Source organism: Sphaeramia orbicularis, chromosome 17 (genome assembly GCF_902148855.1).
Source record: "Sphaeramia orbicularis chromosome 17, fSphaOr1.1, whole genome shotgun sequence".
Lineage (NCBI taxonomy): Eukaryota > Metazoa > Chordata > Actinopteri > Kurtiformes > Apogonidae > Sphaeramia > Sphaeramia orbicularis.
This window is the reverse complement of record NC_043973.1, coordinates 44,378,736-44,395,188: the sequence shown is the minus strand read 5'-3', so window position 1 is coordinate 44,395,188 and position 16,453 is coordinate 44,378,736. Positions and strand designations below refer to the sequence as shown.

Here is a 16,453-nt window from a genome sequence, read left to right as displayed (position 1 = left end):
GTTTGTTGCGTGGCGGCGACTTCACAGACATTTAATATTGTTTTTTTTATGTATATGCTATATGGACAAAAGTATTGGGACACGTTGAGTTCAGGCGTTTCTTTTCTAACAGGGGTCTGGGATGCAAAACAGTACTTTACAGCAACAATTTACAACAGCAAAGTAGAAAGGATCTGTTCAAGAGAGGCTAAAAAACGCCCGGAAATAACAAAAAATATGAAGCCAGAATATGGATACTGAATGTTCAAGACCAAAAAACATGTTTGAGGAGATGTAAAGCAGTTGAAAGTCTACTTTTTGCAATCTCAAAAAGTTTTATTATGGATATTTACAGTTGTTTCTGAAAATAAATATGGTAAAAACTTCAAGTCTATTTCTTTTTTTCTACTAAAACACACTATATTAAAGGGGACATATTTTGCTAAACCCACTTTTATTAGTCTTTGGTTCATTTATTTGTGTATTTGGACCCTAATAGTTCATGAAGTTTGAATTTGAGCCCTCCAGGTGCTGCAAAGCTATTTTTATATTCATTCCGGCAAAAATCAAGTGGATTTCTACAACCTGTTTCAAGTCCTGCTGAATTTGTTACATCTATAAGTAGTTACATCACGACATTTGCACATATAAGGTCAAGACTTCCGACGAACATTTCTCCAAATACGGCATAACTGTTTGTCAGCAGCAGCGGTTGTAGTCCAGGCTGAAAACAACAACCTGGAGGGGGCGGGGCTGGAAGTGGCTCATGTGCATTTAAAGGGACAGCACTCAAAACCACCTTTCTGGTGTCATTAGTCAGAAATAAGGTACAAGATGGACCTGTGGAGTTGAATTAATGAAGAATTCAGACCCAAGCATAGCATTTATAGTATATGTAGACCACAGGGAAATGTTTTAAAATGCATAATTCCATTTAAAAAAGCAAAATGTCACTCCTTTAAGCATTTATTTATAATAATGGTAATTAATGTCCAGATATTGAAAGTTAAGTTCTTGCTGAAAACAGAGGTGCAAAAGAATTTGCAAAAAAAGACATTTTCTGACAATTTTATTGCAAAGAAATCATGAAGACACCTAGGCGGCCTGTTCTAATGGCAGTCTTAAAAGTTCAAATGGGAGATGTGAAGAAAGTAGAAAAGTATTTACAGTCAGAGCAGAATTTTTTTTTTTTTTTTTAGAGATTTAGAGGTAGAACATTTAAAATCATGGTCATGGATAAAAAAAAACAAAAAAACAAAATCAATGTTGAGAGAAACTAAGAAAAAACCATCTCTGAGGCAACAATAGAAACCAATGCAGTGACATTTATTGCAATATAAAACTATATTATGACATTTGTCAGTATTGTTTTGTATCCTAGACCCCTGTTAGAAAAGAAACACCTGAACTCAACGTGTCCCAATACTTTTGTCCATATCATGTACACTACAAACAAAAAGCTAAGGATATTTTTTAATTTTTGGGCTATTTTTTTTCAGTTGGGATTCTTGCACAGCGCTTTTTACTTTTTTGTGTGTGAATTGAAACACATTTTTTAATGACCAGATATAGTTTTATTTACAAATGGCAAAAATGACCCAAAAAAAATGACAAAAAAAAAAAGAAACATCCTTAACTTTTTCTTTGTAGTGTGTATGCAGTAATTTCTAGCCAGAACTGGAAAAAATATGTTGTTTTTCATACCTTATCCTGAGCGTACAGGCCTTCGGGCATTATCCTCTGCTGACCCATCCCCATCAGAGCCACCTCCAAGGCCAGGGTCAGGTAGGACTCCCCCCCGTCCGGACTGCCCCACACCGGTACGTGGTTGTAGACTGGAGGTCTGGGGTCGCCTTCTGCGAGTCGAGGGAAAAAACAAAGAAAACAGAGGGAATAATTACAACATGTTTGAGTCTCTGAATTCATTTAACTGAGCTGAAAACACAGACTCCAAAGAACCTTTTTTCACTTAAAAACGCTGCCAACTGGCGCTTCATCGGAGAGCACGCTGCGAAGAGGCGTTCGAGACAACAAAAAGGCAAGGAAGTGACATGCCAAATTCACTATAGGGATATTTTTGAAGTCTCTTACTTACAGCCATGGCTTCATTTTTGAGACCAACGCTGAGAAATGAAACGCTTCCCTTAGAATAGAATAGACTTTATTTGCCATTTGCACCGATGCATAGCAGTATAGGTACATTGGAATTCTTGTGCGTTTCCCTGAGTCACGGAATCCAAAGAAAAAAAAAGACATGAACAACAACAGAAACAAAACATAAACACAGCTAAAACATATAAAAACAGTTATTGCACAAACAAACACAAATACATACTTGATAAATAGAATACTGTATCAGAAAAAAATAAAAAAATATATAAAAAATAACTAGAAAAGCACTCGGAGAGCACAGACCTCTGCCAAGGCAGTTCAGCTCACCACCACCCCCCCCCCCCCCACCCATCAACACCAAAATTTTAGCATTTGTTCCTTGTGCCAGTATCAACATTTCCTGAAAATTTCATCCAAATCTGTCCCTAACTTTTTGAGTTATCTTGCTAACAGACAAACAGACAGACAGACAGACAAACCCTGATGGAATCATTACCTCCACTGTTTCACTTGGCGGAGGTAATAATAATAAAAGTACTAAGAGGTAGAACAGGTTAATGGATTTGGTCTGAATATTATTAGAAAGGGATGTTTGTTAACAGCCAGAGTGGAACACAGTGACTGAATCGCTACATGTGGCATGTTCGAGTGTTTCCATAAACTGAAAAAAATGTGGGAAAATCAGCCTTGGCACGAGGGTTTATGATCAAAGCTGGGTTTAATATTTTAGAAATGTGGCGTCCGTGGACTAATCTAAGATGGCCGCTCCGCCAGGCCCCGATACTTGACAGCTATAACTGACAACAGATGCCATGAGAGTCTCAGCTGTTGATTGGTGCCCATTTGTTCTGTGTTGAAACCCCCCCCCCCAACACACACACACACACCACTGCCATTCAGCTTAAATCCCCTCTGAGCAATAGATCCCCTCAATCCTGTTTATTCCACAGCTCTGTGTGTTTGTGTGTGGTGTGAAGGGAAAAGTGGAATCGAGTTTTTTTTTCAGTGGGAAATGTCTTGTGTTTTTCCCTTTTGCCCTTGGACGCCATTGGTCGGTTTGAACAGACTTAACGCCCCGATTGGTTGACACGTAGTCGACAGATGTTCGCAGCTGTCTTGGAGGTGACCAGGCCATACACTCAAAAAAAAAAAAAAAAAAAAAACCACACACACACACACAATAATTCAAATTCCCAAAACGACATAAGACAATAATTCACTCTATCGCCAATACACACACACTGACCGATGAGTGTGCCAGTGGTCAGCATTGTTTGAACTGACAATAGTTCCCTGTAGCTTGGTAACAATGGGAAAACCCAACCCCTATTCTGCTCCGTCGCAATGGCCACTGGTGAAAAAGGAAAAAGGAAAAAAAAAAAAAAAGGCAATGGGCAGTGTGAAAAATGCAAATGGTGATGGATTCTATACCTACCACACACACACACACACACACACACACACACACACACACACACCCACATACAGAGGGCTGTGGTCTAAATGAGCCTGATCCATTCATGCTCTGCTACTTTATGGTCGTCTGCTGCACAATAGAGCCTGGTCCTGACACAAGAACGTGGACTCTGTTGTTGGATGAGTCACTCTCTGGCCCCGATCACCTCTGCCTGGGATTAGGCTGCGTCGGCCCGTGAAGGGTGACCAGGAATTAGACTGTGTGTTTGGCAAATAAACTCTGGGGCGAACCGATGCGACGCTGCAGGTTGTAGTTGTGATGGTTAAAGGGGTGAAGACACTGACAATCATGTACGTTGTGGTTTTATTAAAAGGTGAGTCATCTACAAAACAGGGTTACATTATTGTCCTGCTCCCCGAACGGGAGGCAGGGGTACTGTTTTCGGTTCCGTTTGTTTGTTTGTTAACACTGTAGCAGCAAAACTTTTGGTTGAATTCATATCAAATTGGGTTTACAGATTGCCAGTGACCCAAAATAGATGTGACTACATTTTTGGAAAAGTAGGTCAAAGTTCAAACTTTTTATGAACTTTTTTAATCTTATCTTACCTTACCTAATATTATCTTATGTTACCTAATCTTATCTTAATTTACCTTACCTTATCTTATCTTACCTTATCTTGTCTTACCATATCTTATCCTACCTCACCTTATCTTATCTTACCTTATCCTACCTCACCTCACCTTATCTTACCCTACCTTACCTTATCTCATCTTGTCTAACTTTATCTTACCTTATCTTATCCTACCTTACCTTACCTTACCTTACCTTATCCTACCTTACCTTATCTTATCCTACCTTACCTAATCTTACCTTATCTTATCCTACCTCACCTTATCTTATCCTACCTTACCTTATCCTACCTCACCTTATCTTATCCTACCTTACCTTATCCTACCTCACCTCACCTTATCTTACCTTACCTTATCCTACCTTACCAAATCTTACCTTATCTTATCCTACCTCACCTCACCTTATCTAATCCTACCTTACCTTACCTTCTCTTATCCTACCTTACCTTATCCTTCCTTACCTAATCTTATCTTATCTTATCTTACCTTCCTACAGGCTAAATTCCATTCCATAACTTTTCCAGGTTTCTCATAAAAAACGACCGTCTTGCCATTTTCTGCCGGTATAGAAGGTTTGACAATACTTCACACAGCGTTAAATGTGTTTCTTTGTGACCATTCAGAAGTCCTTTAAGTGCAGGGGGTTTTTTTTTTCTCCAGATGAATAGTGTTGGGTGTTAGAGTTTGATCTGTAGTCACAGCTGCATACTAACGCCCGCTCATAAAGAAGGTGATGTGGAAAGTAAAGGTTGTACTTATAATTCATAGAATATAGAGAGAAAAGTTTCCTGTGAGTCAAAGCTACATGTGGTACAACTCAATGACCAGGTTACAATGAGCAGGAACTCAATAGAGACGTCGGGTTTAGTGTCGTTTATCGGTGCGTTACAGCCGTCTTCGTTAGCGATTTCTTCAAACACCTTCTATAAAACTACAGGTTGGATTAATTTCTTATTTTACATATAGCCTCCTTAGGCCAATGTTTACAAAGTTTGTTCACAGTTTTGAGAATTTTTTATTTTTGCTGAATTTTTTTAAAAAGTAAAACTGTGCTTTTACTTGTAATGGTCCATATTTTGATGACTTATACCAGGGAAATGGTTACAGATGTCATTATAGTTACTATTGAGCAATGATAGAAAGTCATATGTGGACTTTGGTTGAGTTAGTTGAGTTCTCCTCCAGTGAAAGCTCCACCCACTTCTATTGGGAGATTGATCTGCATCAAAACCACAGGACTGTAACATAGAGACAGAACCTGACAACCTCACAAATTCAACTTGTTAATTCTTGAAAGAACATAATGCTGAGATACAGGGCCAATGGTCCTATTTTTAATGTTATGACACAGTTGTTTGACCTTTGATCCTTTGTAAATTTCCAGTAAGTCACAGAATCGGGTTGGTTTGCATGACCTGATATGTGACTGTGTATTTTTTTTTTTTTTTTTTTTTGTGCGTTTACCTCCGGTGTCCATGCTGTTGTCGTCATCTACACGGCAGGTCTCGGTGAGCGTGGTGAACAGGCAGCCAATGGGGTCCAAGGGGTGACCCACCCAGCCCTCCAGGTTGGTGGTGGAAGTGACGCCCCTCTGGAGAAGCTCTGGAGGAAGGAAAAGGTTTGGATTTGATTTTTGGCCATTGTACTTCTGATTTGATTGAAAAGCACTTTGTGAATTCTTTCTGCGATAAATGTTATATAAACTTTATTATTATTATTATAGAGGATGAGGAAGACAGGCACGGTGGATATTGTGTGCAGTTCAACTACTAAACTGCTAAACCCTGTAATATGAATTATTCAATTCTAGGGCAAGGATTAAATGATATAAGCTGCAAAAATGGATTTTCAATAAAGTAAAAAAAAAAAAAAAGCCTTGTTTATAGAAAACTGTTCTTATTTTTTGCCTAAAGTGAAAAATAGCAGGTTTTGCAGTGGAAAATGAATCCTATTTTAAGGAAATATATAATATAACCTCTTCTCAATCCGATTTTTCAGCTTATATTGAGCTATTTTCACTAGAAACCATCTACATCAATGGTTTGATGTAGGTTTTTCTTGTTTTAGAAATAAATATCTTAATTTAGGAAATATAAGAAACGAGAATACATTTGACAAAATTGAGTCAGCTACAACTGTTTTGATAAAATGGTAAAAATAAGAAAAAGCTTCTAATACCTTAATTTTTGAGAAAGTCACTTGTGTTTTATATGATTTTTTTGAAGAAAGGTCACTTTATTCTAAACATTTTTTAATTATTCTCTAATTATAGTTATCAGTTTGTAAAAATTCTTCTTTTCAAGAAAATAGATCCTGTTGTAAGCGTCTTTTCTTTCTTTTTCTTTTTTTACTACTTTAAAAACTTAAATACGGTGTAAATTCTTTAAGTAAAGAGTTTTTTAAATCAGCATCATCAAGAAAACAGAAGAATTATTTTCAGTAAACATGTCTTATATGACAGCATTTAATTGCTTGTAAAAACCAAAAAAATTCAATAAAATTTTGATTTAAAGTGACTAGATCTATTTCAGTTTTATGAATTCTAGCCAAGCAAATTTCACTTACCCTATTGGCAGATATTTTTTCCCCTCAAAACAACATTTTATGAAAAATAAAGAACATCTGGCTGTTTTTGCGGTGTAATGGTTTTAATTCTCAGGAAACGAATGCAAGTCAGTGTAAAGTGATGGAGCTGATATACAGTCGTGGAAAAAATTATTAGACCACCCTTGTTTTCTTCAATTTCTTGTTCATTTTAATGCCTGGTACAACTAAAAGTACATTTGTTTGGACAAATATAATGATAACAACAAAAATAGCTCATAGTAGTTTAATTTCAGAGCTGATATCTATCCATTTTCCATGGTTTTCTTGTTAATAACCAAATTCACTTCAGTTCTTACATCAATATCTATGGCATTGTACTGACAAAAACAGTGCTTTTAGGCATTCCATGTTTTCTTTTCTGTCTGTTTTAGTCACATGATACACACAGGAATTAGTACTTGATTGCAAAACCATTGTTTTTGATGACTTTTGATGGTCTAATCATATTTTCCGCGATTAAGTGTGTGTGTTCATTACCTTTCTTTTGGTGCTTGTAGATGTCCATCTGTCTCTGCTGCTGGAGGCGGAGTGTATTGATGATGGCCACGGCCAATCGGAGGGCCTCCCTGGAGTAACCGTGGGAACGCAGGGCGTCGACGCGGGCGCATGCCGTCGGGACGTGGTCTGTGCGGTCGAGGATAGACAAGGCGGGGTCACGACAGCTGCACTCGCACAAACACACACCCACAAATCTGCTGCGCTGGATACATGCGCAGATATGCACAGAGTTTTTTGTCCAAACACGTGCACAAAAACCGACACTGGGACACAGGATGGAGTAAGTACCCACACACACACAAACATAGATACACACATAAACACACACACACTGTGCCGTCTCAGCAGAATGCCACTGTGTGTCTGATAGCTGGCTTAAGTTGCAGAATCTGACAGATCTTAGCTGGAAGCTGCTTACTGCAGATACTGGCCTTAATATCAGCAGAATTACTCTGCATGTGTGTGTGTTCAGTAGAATTAGAGACCGTGTGTGTGTGTGTGTCTGTGTGTGTGTGTGTGTGTGTGTGTGTGTGTGTGTGTGTGTGTGTGGGGTGAACTTCCACAGAAACACCACAGTCACTTCTCCTGAAAATGAGGCTAAGAAAAGCTCTGGGAAAATTTAAGAGACCGCTAGTTTGACTATTTATGGACGTGTGTTGGAGTCAAATTTGTCTTTTGGTTCATTCTTGCACTTGTACTGGTAACATTTGTTCCAAATTACTGGTAAAACAATGAGAGATGGAGTGTTTTCTGACACCAAATAAGACAAAACTCATCTAAGATGTGAGGAATTAGACCTTGTGTTGCACAGTTAAAGAGGTAAATCCACTCTTTTTTTATCAGTAGTCGAGTAAAACAGGGTTCTTGTATATTTTTGCGTTAAAAAAACTAGTTATTCTCAGTTTTTACTCCAAATACTAAGCTACCAAAAAACGAAGATGTAAAACATGCCAAAAACAGCCTGCACAGAGAATTTTTAAGTTAACGGTTGTAAAATATGGGCATTTACAGCTCTTTTTTTTTTTTTTGCATTAAACCCAGAGTTAGTTCATTTTCCTGCTCCAAAAGTAATGTATTATTAACTTCTACAGAATCTCGCAACCATTTCTGCTGAAAATGGAGCTATGAACTGCTCTGGAAACACTTCAGAGACCATTAGTTTGACTATTTATGGGCGTGTGTTGGAGTCAAATTTGCCTTTTGGTTCATTCTTGCACTTGTACTGGTAACATTCATCCAAAATTACGGGTACAACAATGAGAGATGGAGTGTTTTCAGACGCCAGATAACACAAAACTCGTGAAAGATGTGAGGAATTAGACCTTGTGTTTGACAGTTAAAGGGGTAAATCAACTCTTTTTTATTAGTAGTCGAGTAAAACAGGGTTCTTGTATATTTTGGCGTTAAAAAAACTAGTTATTCTCAGTTTTTACTCCAAATACTAAGCTACCAAAAAACAAAGATGCCAAAAACAGCCTGTAGAGATAATTTTTAAGTTAACAGTTGTAAAATGTGGGCAGTTACAGCCGGTTTTTCGCATTAAACCCAGAATTAGTTAATTTTCCTGCTCCAAAAGTAATGTAACTTATTAACTTCTACATAATTTCCCAATCATTTCTTCTGAAAATGGAACTATGAACAGCTCTGGAAACACTTTAGAGACCATTAGTTTGACTATTTGTGTTGGAGTCAAATTTTCCTTTTGGGTCATTCTTGCACTTGTACTGGTAACATTTGTCCCAAATTAATAGTGAGATGGAGTGTTTACAGATGTCAAATAACACAAAACTCATGAAAGATGTGAAGAATTAGACAAATAAGAGGACAATTAAAGGGGTAAATCTACTCTTTTTTATTAGTAGTCAAGTAAAGAGTCGTCTCCAAAACAGGATTCTTTATATCTTTACGTTAAATAAACTCGTTTTTATTCTCACATTTACTCCAAATGCTAAGCTAACTACCAATTTTCTAGTAATTCCAGTGATAAAGATGCGAAAACATGCCACCACAAACACACTGTAGAGAAAACTTTTAAGTTAACAGTTGTAAAATGTGGGCACTTACAGCTGTTTTTTTTGCATTAATCCCAGAGTTAGTTCATTTTCCTGCTAGAATAGTAATGTATTAATAACTTCTACAGAATCTCAGAATCACTTCCTCTGAAAATGGAACTATAAACAGCTCTGGAAACACTTAAGAGACCACTAGTGTGGCTATTTATGGATGTGTGTTGTTATAAAATTAGTGTTTAATTTGTACTGGTAATATTTTTTTTCCCAAATTACTGGTAAAACCACAAGAGATGTAGTGTTTTCAGACGTCAAACAACACAAAGAAAACATGTTTATATCTAATAGTCTGGTTTAAAACTGGGGATGAGTTTAGAAGTGTATATTTGATGGAATTAAACTGGCTTTGAATGAAGATTTTATGTATATGAAATGTATATGAAATGCTTGTTGTATACCTTGGTGGATGGTGTTTTATATGTATGTTTTTAGTTTAGTGTTTTAAATATGGTTTTATTGTGTTTTATGTATATTATTAGTGTGGATGTATGGATGAAATGTCTATTTTCTGTAACTTCTGCTCCTGTTGTCTTAGCCACGACACTCTTGCAGAAGATATTTTTAATGTCAATGAGTTCCTTCCTGCTTAAATGAAGGTTAAAACATATGTCATCGCTGTCGGGCGGAAACCTCACAAGTCCATTTTTTGGTCTTTTTTGTTTTTGTCATAAAACGATTCTATTGGTCAGTCTTCGCATTACCTTATGATTTTAGAAATATTTAACCAATGAAAAGTGTTGAAAACAGTTTGTGGCACATCTCATCTACATCTCTTACTCCATTCATTTTATTTACAGGGTTTCTGCAGGTATCAGCAAATCTAATTTAATGCTTTTTAATGCCACTTTGAACAAATTTCATGCCCATGTCCAACTGCAGATACAGTTTTATATATAGTTGTATGTCAGTTTACCGTCCACAGGCTTTAACCAGGTTCTGCATAGTTCCTCCTCCAATCACTTCTGCTGAAACTTGCATTTTTCCATTTTTCCGACAATCGCTAATATTCCCTCCGCTCTTTCGCCACAGCATGAACACGCTCACATGTTGCATTTCTGAGCATCAGGTGTTGTGACTTCCTGTATCAGCCATAAACAATAGTTAATTAAAGGGTTCCGCCTGTCAATCATCACACTCTACTTCCGATCAAAATGATTAAATGTTTATATAATCCGAATAAATTGTGAATAGCAATGCTTTTTTTCCATCAAGTGTATTTAATTTTTTAATGCCTCTGGACATCGAATGTAATAATTTTTAATGCCATTTAAGGCCTAAATGTTCACAAAATTTGCTTCATGACTTTTAATGCTTTTTAATGACCCACAGAAACCCTGATTTAGATTATACATCGTTTTTCCAGTTTCCTGAAAAATAACTGTTTTGGACATACAAGGTTTCCTCCTGACAGCGATGATATACAAATTTCCATGCTTTTTAATGCCATTTAAGGCCTTAATTTTCACAAAATCTGTTTAATGACTTTTAATGCTTTATAATGACCCGCAGAAACCCTGATTTAGAAAATACATCATTTTTCCAGTTTCCTGAAAAATAACCATTTTGAACGTAAGAGGTTTCCACATGACAGCGACGATATACATATTTCCATGCTTTTTAATGCCATTTAAGACCTTAATTTTCACAAAATCTGCTTCATGACTTTTAATGGTTTTTAATGACTCACAGAAACCCTGATTTAGAATATACATCGTTTTTCCAGTTTCCTGAAAAATGATTGTTTTGGACATAAGAGGTTTCTACCCGACAGTAACGATATATATAAATATATATATATATATATATATATATATATATATATATTTCCCTGCTTTTAAAAGCCTTTTAAGGCTTTCATTTTCACCAAATCTATTTAATTACTTTTATTGCTTTTAATGACCTGCAGAATCCCTGATTTAGAATATACATCGTTTTTTCCAGTTTCCTGAAAAATGATTGTTTTGGACATAAGAGGTTTCTACCCGACAGTAACGATATATATAAATATATATATATATATATATATATATATATATATATATATATATATATATATATATATATATTTCCCTGCTTTTAAAAGCCTTTTAAGGCTTTCATTTTCACCAAATCTATTTAATTACTTTTATTGCTTTTAATGACCTGCAGAATCCCTGATTTAGAATATACATCATTTTTCCAGTTTCCTGAAAAATGACCATTTTGTACATAAGAGGTTTCCACCCGACAGCAACGATATACATATTTCCATGCTCTCCACCCATTTTTACACTACTGCTTGGTACCTTATGAAAAAAAATACAAGCAGCTCAGCTTTATTTAATAGCTCATGACCATCCGTCTTCCTCCTGATCATATTCCAGAGGTTTTCATTGGGGTTCAGGTCTGGATATCTGTCATTTTTCCTGAGCTGTATTTCTCTTTTCTTACCCTGTGTGTGTGTGTGTGTGTGTGTGTGTTGATGAAGCCTGCGTTGGATTTAAGCGAACATTTCCTGACTGTGCTGTTTGTCGCACATAAATCTGGTGTGCATTTGTGTGTGTTCGTGCACTTACCGAGCCACAGCGGCAGGCCCTGGGGGTTGAACAGCAGACTCTCCCCCTCCCTCTGGTAGGACGGAGACATGTAGAAGTCGCTGCTGATGATCCTTTGGAGGTGACTGTCCTGCCAGTGGAGGTCGCAGGCTTCCACCGCCCGGCTGAACACCGTCCTCCTCGGCCTGGACAGAGAGTCTGACAAACACGACACGGTTTATTAGCGAGGATTCCACTGTGTTTCCTGTCGGATGTGGGCGTGTTCTCGGCGTTTACCCTGTGCGAGGTTGCTCTGCGGCAGCGTGTTGGTGATGTTTGGAAGCTCGCTGCCGTAGTTTCCGTCCTCCAGTGGGCACACGTCCATGTCGCCCCACTTCTTCAGCTGCTTCAGCCAGCCGCTCTTCTCCTCGCTCTTACAGTGGGGGTTCAGCACCACGCATACCCACAATGCACCTGGGGAAACACAGGCAGCCAGAGGTCAGGACTAGGGATGGGAAGTGATAAAGAATTTGGCAATTCCGGTAAAATAATAATAGTAAAAAAAATGTTATTACATTATGACAATGTTTACATTCACAAACAAGTGGTTCCAGGCACAACAAACCCCGCCCCTCGCATGCATTGTTGCTTATTTTGGCATCAATCCAGCTGATGTCATCATGTCTATGCGTGTGCTGATGTCAGCATAGACAAATTTTGCCCAATATAAGTCAATGGGGAAAAAAAATATTTTAAAAATTGATGATCGACCCCTTCTGGAGGGAATACAGCTGGAAGAACTTGACTCGATTCTTTTGTCGCCCAGCACAGAAGGCGAAGTACTCTGACCAGACTGCTTGTTGGAGGTCCTGTGGAAGTACTTTGGCAAACCACTTTCATATCTTCTGGGATTGTCCCTCTGTGGCTCCATTTTAGAGATGTGTACATGGCCTCCTGGAAGCAGTTCTTAAGTTTAAAATTTGTTTTGACTTTCAAACAGTGTTTTTCAACCTTGGGGTCAGGACCCCACGTGGGGTCGCCTGGACTTCAAATGGGGTCACCTGAAATTTATAGTAAGTGATAAAAATGATCAAATTATTAGAGTTCTCGTTTGTTCAGTATTAATTGTCAGCCTTTTAAATCCAAGCTGGACTGACTATACATATCCTGACTAAGGAAAATCAAATTCTCCCTTTGTGCAGTAATCTACACCTGGCTTTTCTGCCTCCATCCATAATAATATACATTATATAGACTAAATGTCATCTAAAATTAACGTTTATTTGAAACATAGTATAACAAACTATTACATGAGCAAAAACTAATTAATTATAGCAAAAAAAAGTCTCCATTTTGAATATCTAGGGACGCCAGAAATTTGTGATGTTAAATTTGGGGTCACAAGCCAAAAAAGGTTGGAAACCACTGATTTAAAACCATGTACCTCAATGATTTGGAAGAACTCAAGTGTACTAAGAGAGATAAATGTTTATTGAGATTACTCTTAGTAGTAAGCAAGAAGGCCCTGACCAGAAAATGGCTGAAAAGAGACATACCTACTAGAAATGACTAAATTGATGTAGTGTACAATATATATGTTATGGAGAGAATCACATTTAAACTGAGATTTAAAACTGATATTTTTACTGAAAATTGGTCAAAGTGGTTCATTTATGTTTTAACTGTGAGGCCAGACTTTGTATAATTTCAATGGACCCTCAAACTTTACCGTAAAGGAAAAAATGTATATGGGTATACACGTATATTGATGTACGTATGTGATGTACGTACGTGTGGACTAGATGCAGCTCTAATGCTGGACTCTCCCCCTGCTGTCTGTTTGTTCTGTTATTGTAAGTATTTGTGTTGTGTTTTTCTCAAAGACAAAAATAAAAAGTAAATTAAAAAAAAAAAAAGATGATTGAACTGATTTCTGGCAGTAAACATTTATTTTTCTGGTCTTAACATCATAATTCTGATGAAACCAGATCATCTATACAACTAAAGACATCCCTACTGCCAGTATTTTATTGAAATATGACTGTAAAAAGAAATAATGTTTCATATTTTTTTCCCTTTAATATGAAGGCTAATAGTATTAAGTATTTGTATTGTCGTCTCAGATGATGGAAGATCTAAATAACCTTGAATATTCTGAAAGAAACAAGATATAACATGTATGGATAATACTCGAAGAGAAAAGATGACAGCTTTTTATCTAAAGATAGTAAAATTACACTGAAAATAACCAAAAGTTCACAGGGTTAAAAACACTCAGAAACTTTAAAACAATAGGAAAGTTTCAATGACAAACTTTGGTTCATGTAATGAAAGGAAAACGTTCCAAAAAACCTTCTTGAATTTGCACATTTTTAAATATTTCTACAGATTCATGGCTTTTAGTGTGAAAATTAAACACTGTTATTTTCATATTTACGTCAAATTCTCCAGAAAAACACGTTAAAAGTATATCTAATAAAGATTAAAATAACTGCAATGGATCCAGCATTATTCAAAAAGTAGTGTTTTTTCTTTGTTTCATATATTTTTTATTTTTATTTATTTACTTTTAGCAATTGTGTCCAAAGACAAGAAGGATGGGGAAAATGTTGCGACATGAACCAAAGGAATTGGGTTGGGAATCGAACCCAAGTCTCTGTAACGGGGCCACATGGGATGCATCCCAAAAACACAGTGGGTTTTTTTTTTTCAAATAAGAGTAACAACAGAGTCTATACCAGCAGCTGTGCCTCCATAAACCTGAGGAAAACCCTGACGTTAGTGCATTTCTACACTATCCTTCAGTGTCCTTCAGGTTTTTGCTTGTGTTTTGTGAATTTCAGGGACAGAAATTCATAAGGGGCTAAAAAAAAAAGGTGAAAAACAAATAGATTTTTTTTTAAACAGCCCTAAATCAGAGGTGTCACACATGCGACCCGTGGTCCAAAAATGGCCCACAGGATGAATTTGTAAAAGTGCAAAAATTACACTGAAGATATTAGCAGTCAATGGTGTCAAATTTGTTTTAGTTTAGGTTCCACATACAGAGTAAATAAAAAATAAAAAAGTAAAATAACAGCATACTAACCTATAAATAATGACCCTAAATTTTCTTCTTGTTTTAATGTGTAAAAAAAAAAATTACATCATGCCCATAAATAATGACAACTCCAAATTTTTCTTTGTTTTAGTGGAAAAAATAACATAATAATAAAATACTGACATTAAAAACTATCCTTTAACTATAAATGTGAATAACCCAAATAAATATGAACAACCTGAAAAGCTTAACAAAAATTAAGTGTAACTTTAACAATATTCTGCCTGTTCCTAAATGTTTTGTGCCTTTGTAGATCTGGTTTGTAATCATGTGCATGATATTGTTCAAACTGCACTTATTTTTCTTCAGAAATTTCATTTTTTGTGCTAAAACAGAGACGAATTTGGAGTTGCCATTATTAATAGGTTATTATGTTATTATTTTACTGGTCTGACCCACTGGGGATCAAATTGGGCTGAATGTGGAACCTGAAAAAAACAAACAAACAAACAAAAAAAACTATGGATTTATAATGTTCTTTTGCATTATTTGGTATTATTTAATATTATTATTATTTGGTAGTACAAGTGTGTGATTTTTTGTTTTTTTATTTAATTTATTTAATTTATTTTTTTTATTACTTTTATTATCTTTTTATTATTTATTTTATTATTTCTTTCTTTACTTTTATTATTTTATTATTTCTTTTTTTTTTTTTAATTTTATGTTTAGCTATTTATTTTATTTTAGTGATTTTTAGTTGTTTTATCTTCTGGTTGTGTTTTAGATGCTATTTATTCCATTATTGTGTATGTTTTTATCAGTAGTAGTAGATCATATTCTTATTTTCACTAATTCTATCATATCTTGTATTTTTACTTATATCTTTGTACCGCACTTTGGGCACTTGTTTTAAATGTGTTACATAAATAAACTGGGGGGGGGGGGTGATCTATTTTGTCCAAAACCAGCAGATTTACCTAAAAGATGAGGAGTCGCAGCCTTACACGACCTCAATATCGACACTTTTACTGAACTTCCGACTTTTCCGGTAATTTCACAGCCTCTGATTTCACGATAGATATGCAGCAACGCCGAATACAAGCCGTTACATGACTAAACCGTTCAGATTTTCCAGCATAAACCTCAGCCCAGATCGACTGTCTGTATCAGGCAGCGCGTGATGACGGTCTGCCTGTTCTTTTCCGTCTGTCATGATCTCCCTCGCTCACCCAGGAAGTGTTCTTATTGACCTCCTAAATGCTCAGATCGATTGCAGAGAAGCAGAGAATCCGTATTGATCCGCAGCCTTTAACGTTGTCTCTGTGCAGGCAGCGAAGGGAGAGTTGAAGCTCCTGCCTGGCTGACTGGACGACCTAATGGCTTACCGACTAGATGAAGGTTTACCCTGCGAGGTGACCGTCCAGAGTCACTGACCTCACTGACCCTGTCTCATTTGTCCACACAGGCATCTTATTATTAAAGGTATTAGTGCATTTACATATTTTAGTCCTTTTCAGGTGTCACTTTTTAATTGATTATATCTTTATATCTTTTTTTTTCTACAAGTGAAACTGACATTTCGT

At 36.4% G+C, this 16,453-nt stretch overlaps 1 protein-coding gene across 1 annotated transcript in view; it reads right to left on the bottom strand.

Annotated features, from left to right (window-relative positions):
- Positions 1 to 16,453, bottom strand: part of zswim5 (zinc finger, SWIM-type containing 5) — a 106,508-nt gene that overhangs the window by 14,414 nt on the left and 75,641 nt on the right. Inside the window, exons 6-10 of the mRNA XM_030160122.1 lie at positions 12,125 to 12,301; positions 11,870 to 12,046; positions 7,225 to 7,371; positions 5,605 to 5,742; positions 1,684 to 1,835 (exon numbers count right to left, since the gene is read on the bottom strand). Of these exons, the coding sequence (XP_030015982.1) occupies positions 1,684 to 1,835; positions 5,605 to 5,742; positions 7,225 to 7,371; positions 11,870 to 12,046; positions 12,125 to 12,301 (791 nt within the window). The remainder of the gene's footprint in view (positions 1 to 1,683; positions 1,836 to 5,604; positions 5,743 to 7,224; positions 7,372 to 11,869; positions 12,047 to 12,124; positions 12,302 to 16,453) is intronic.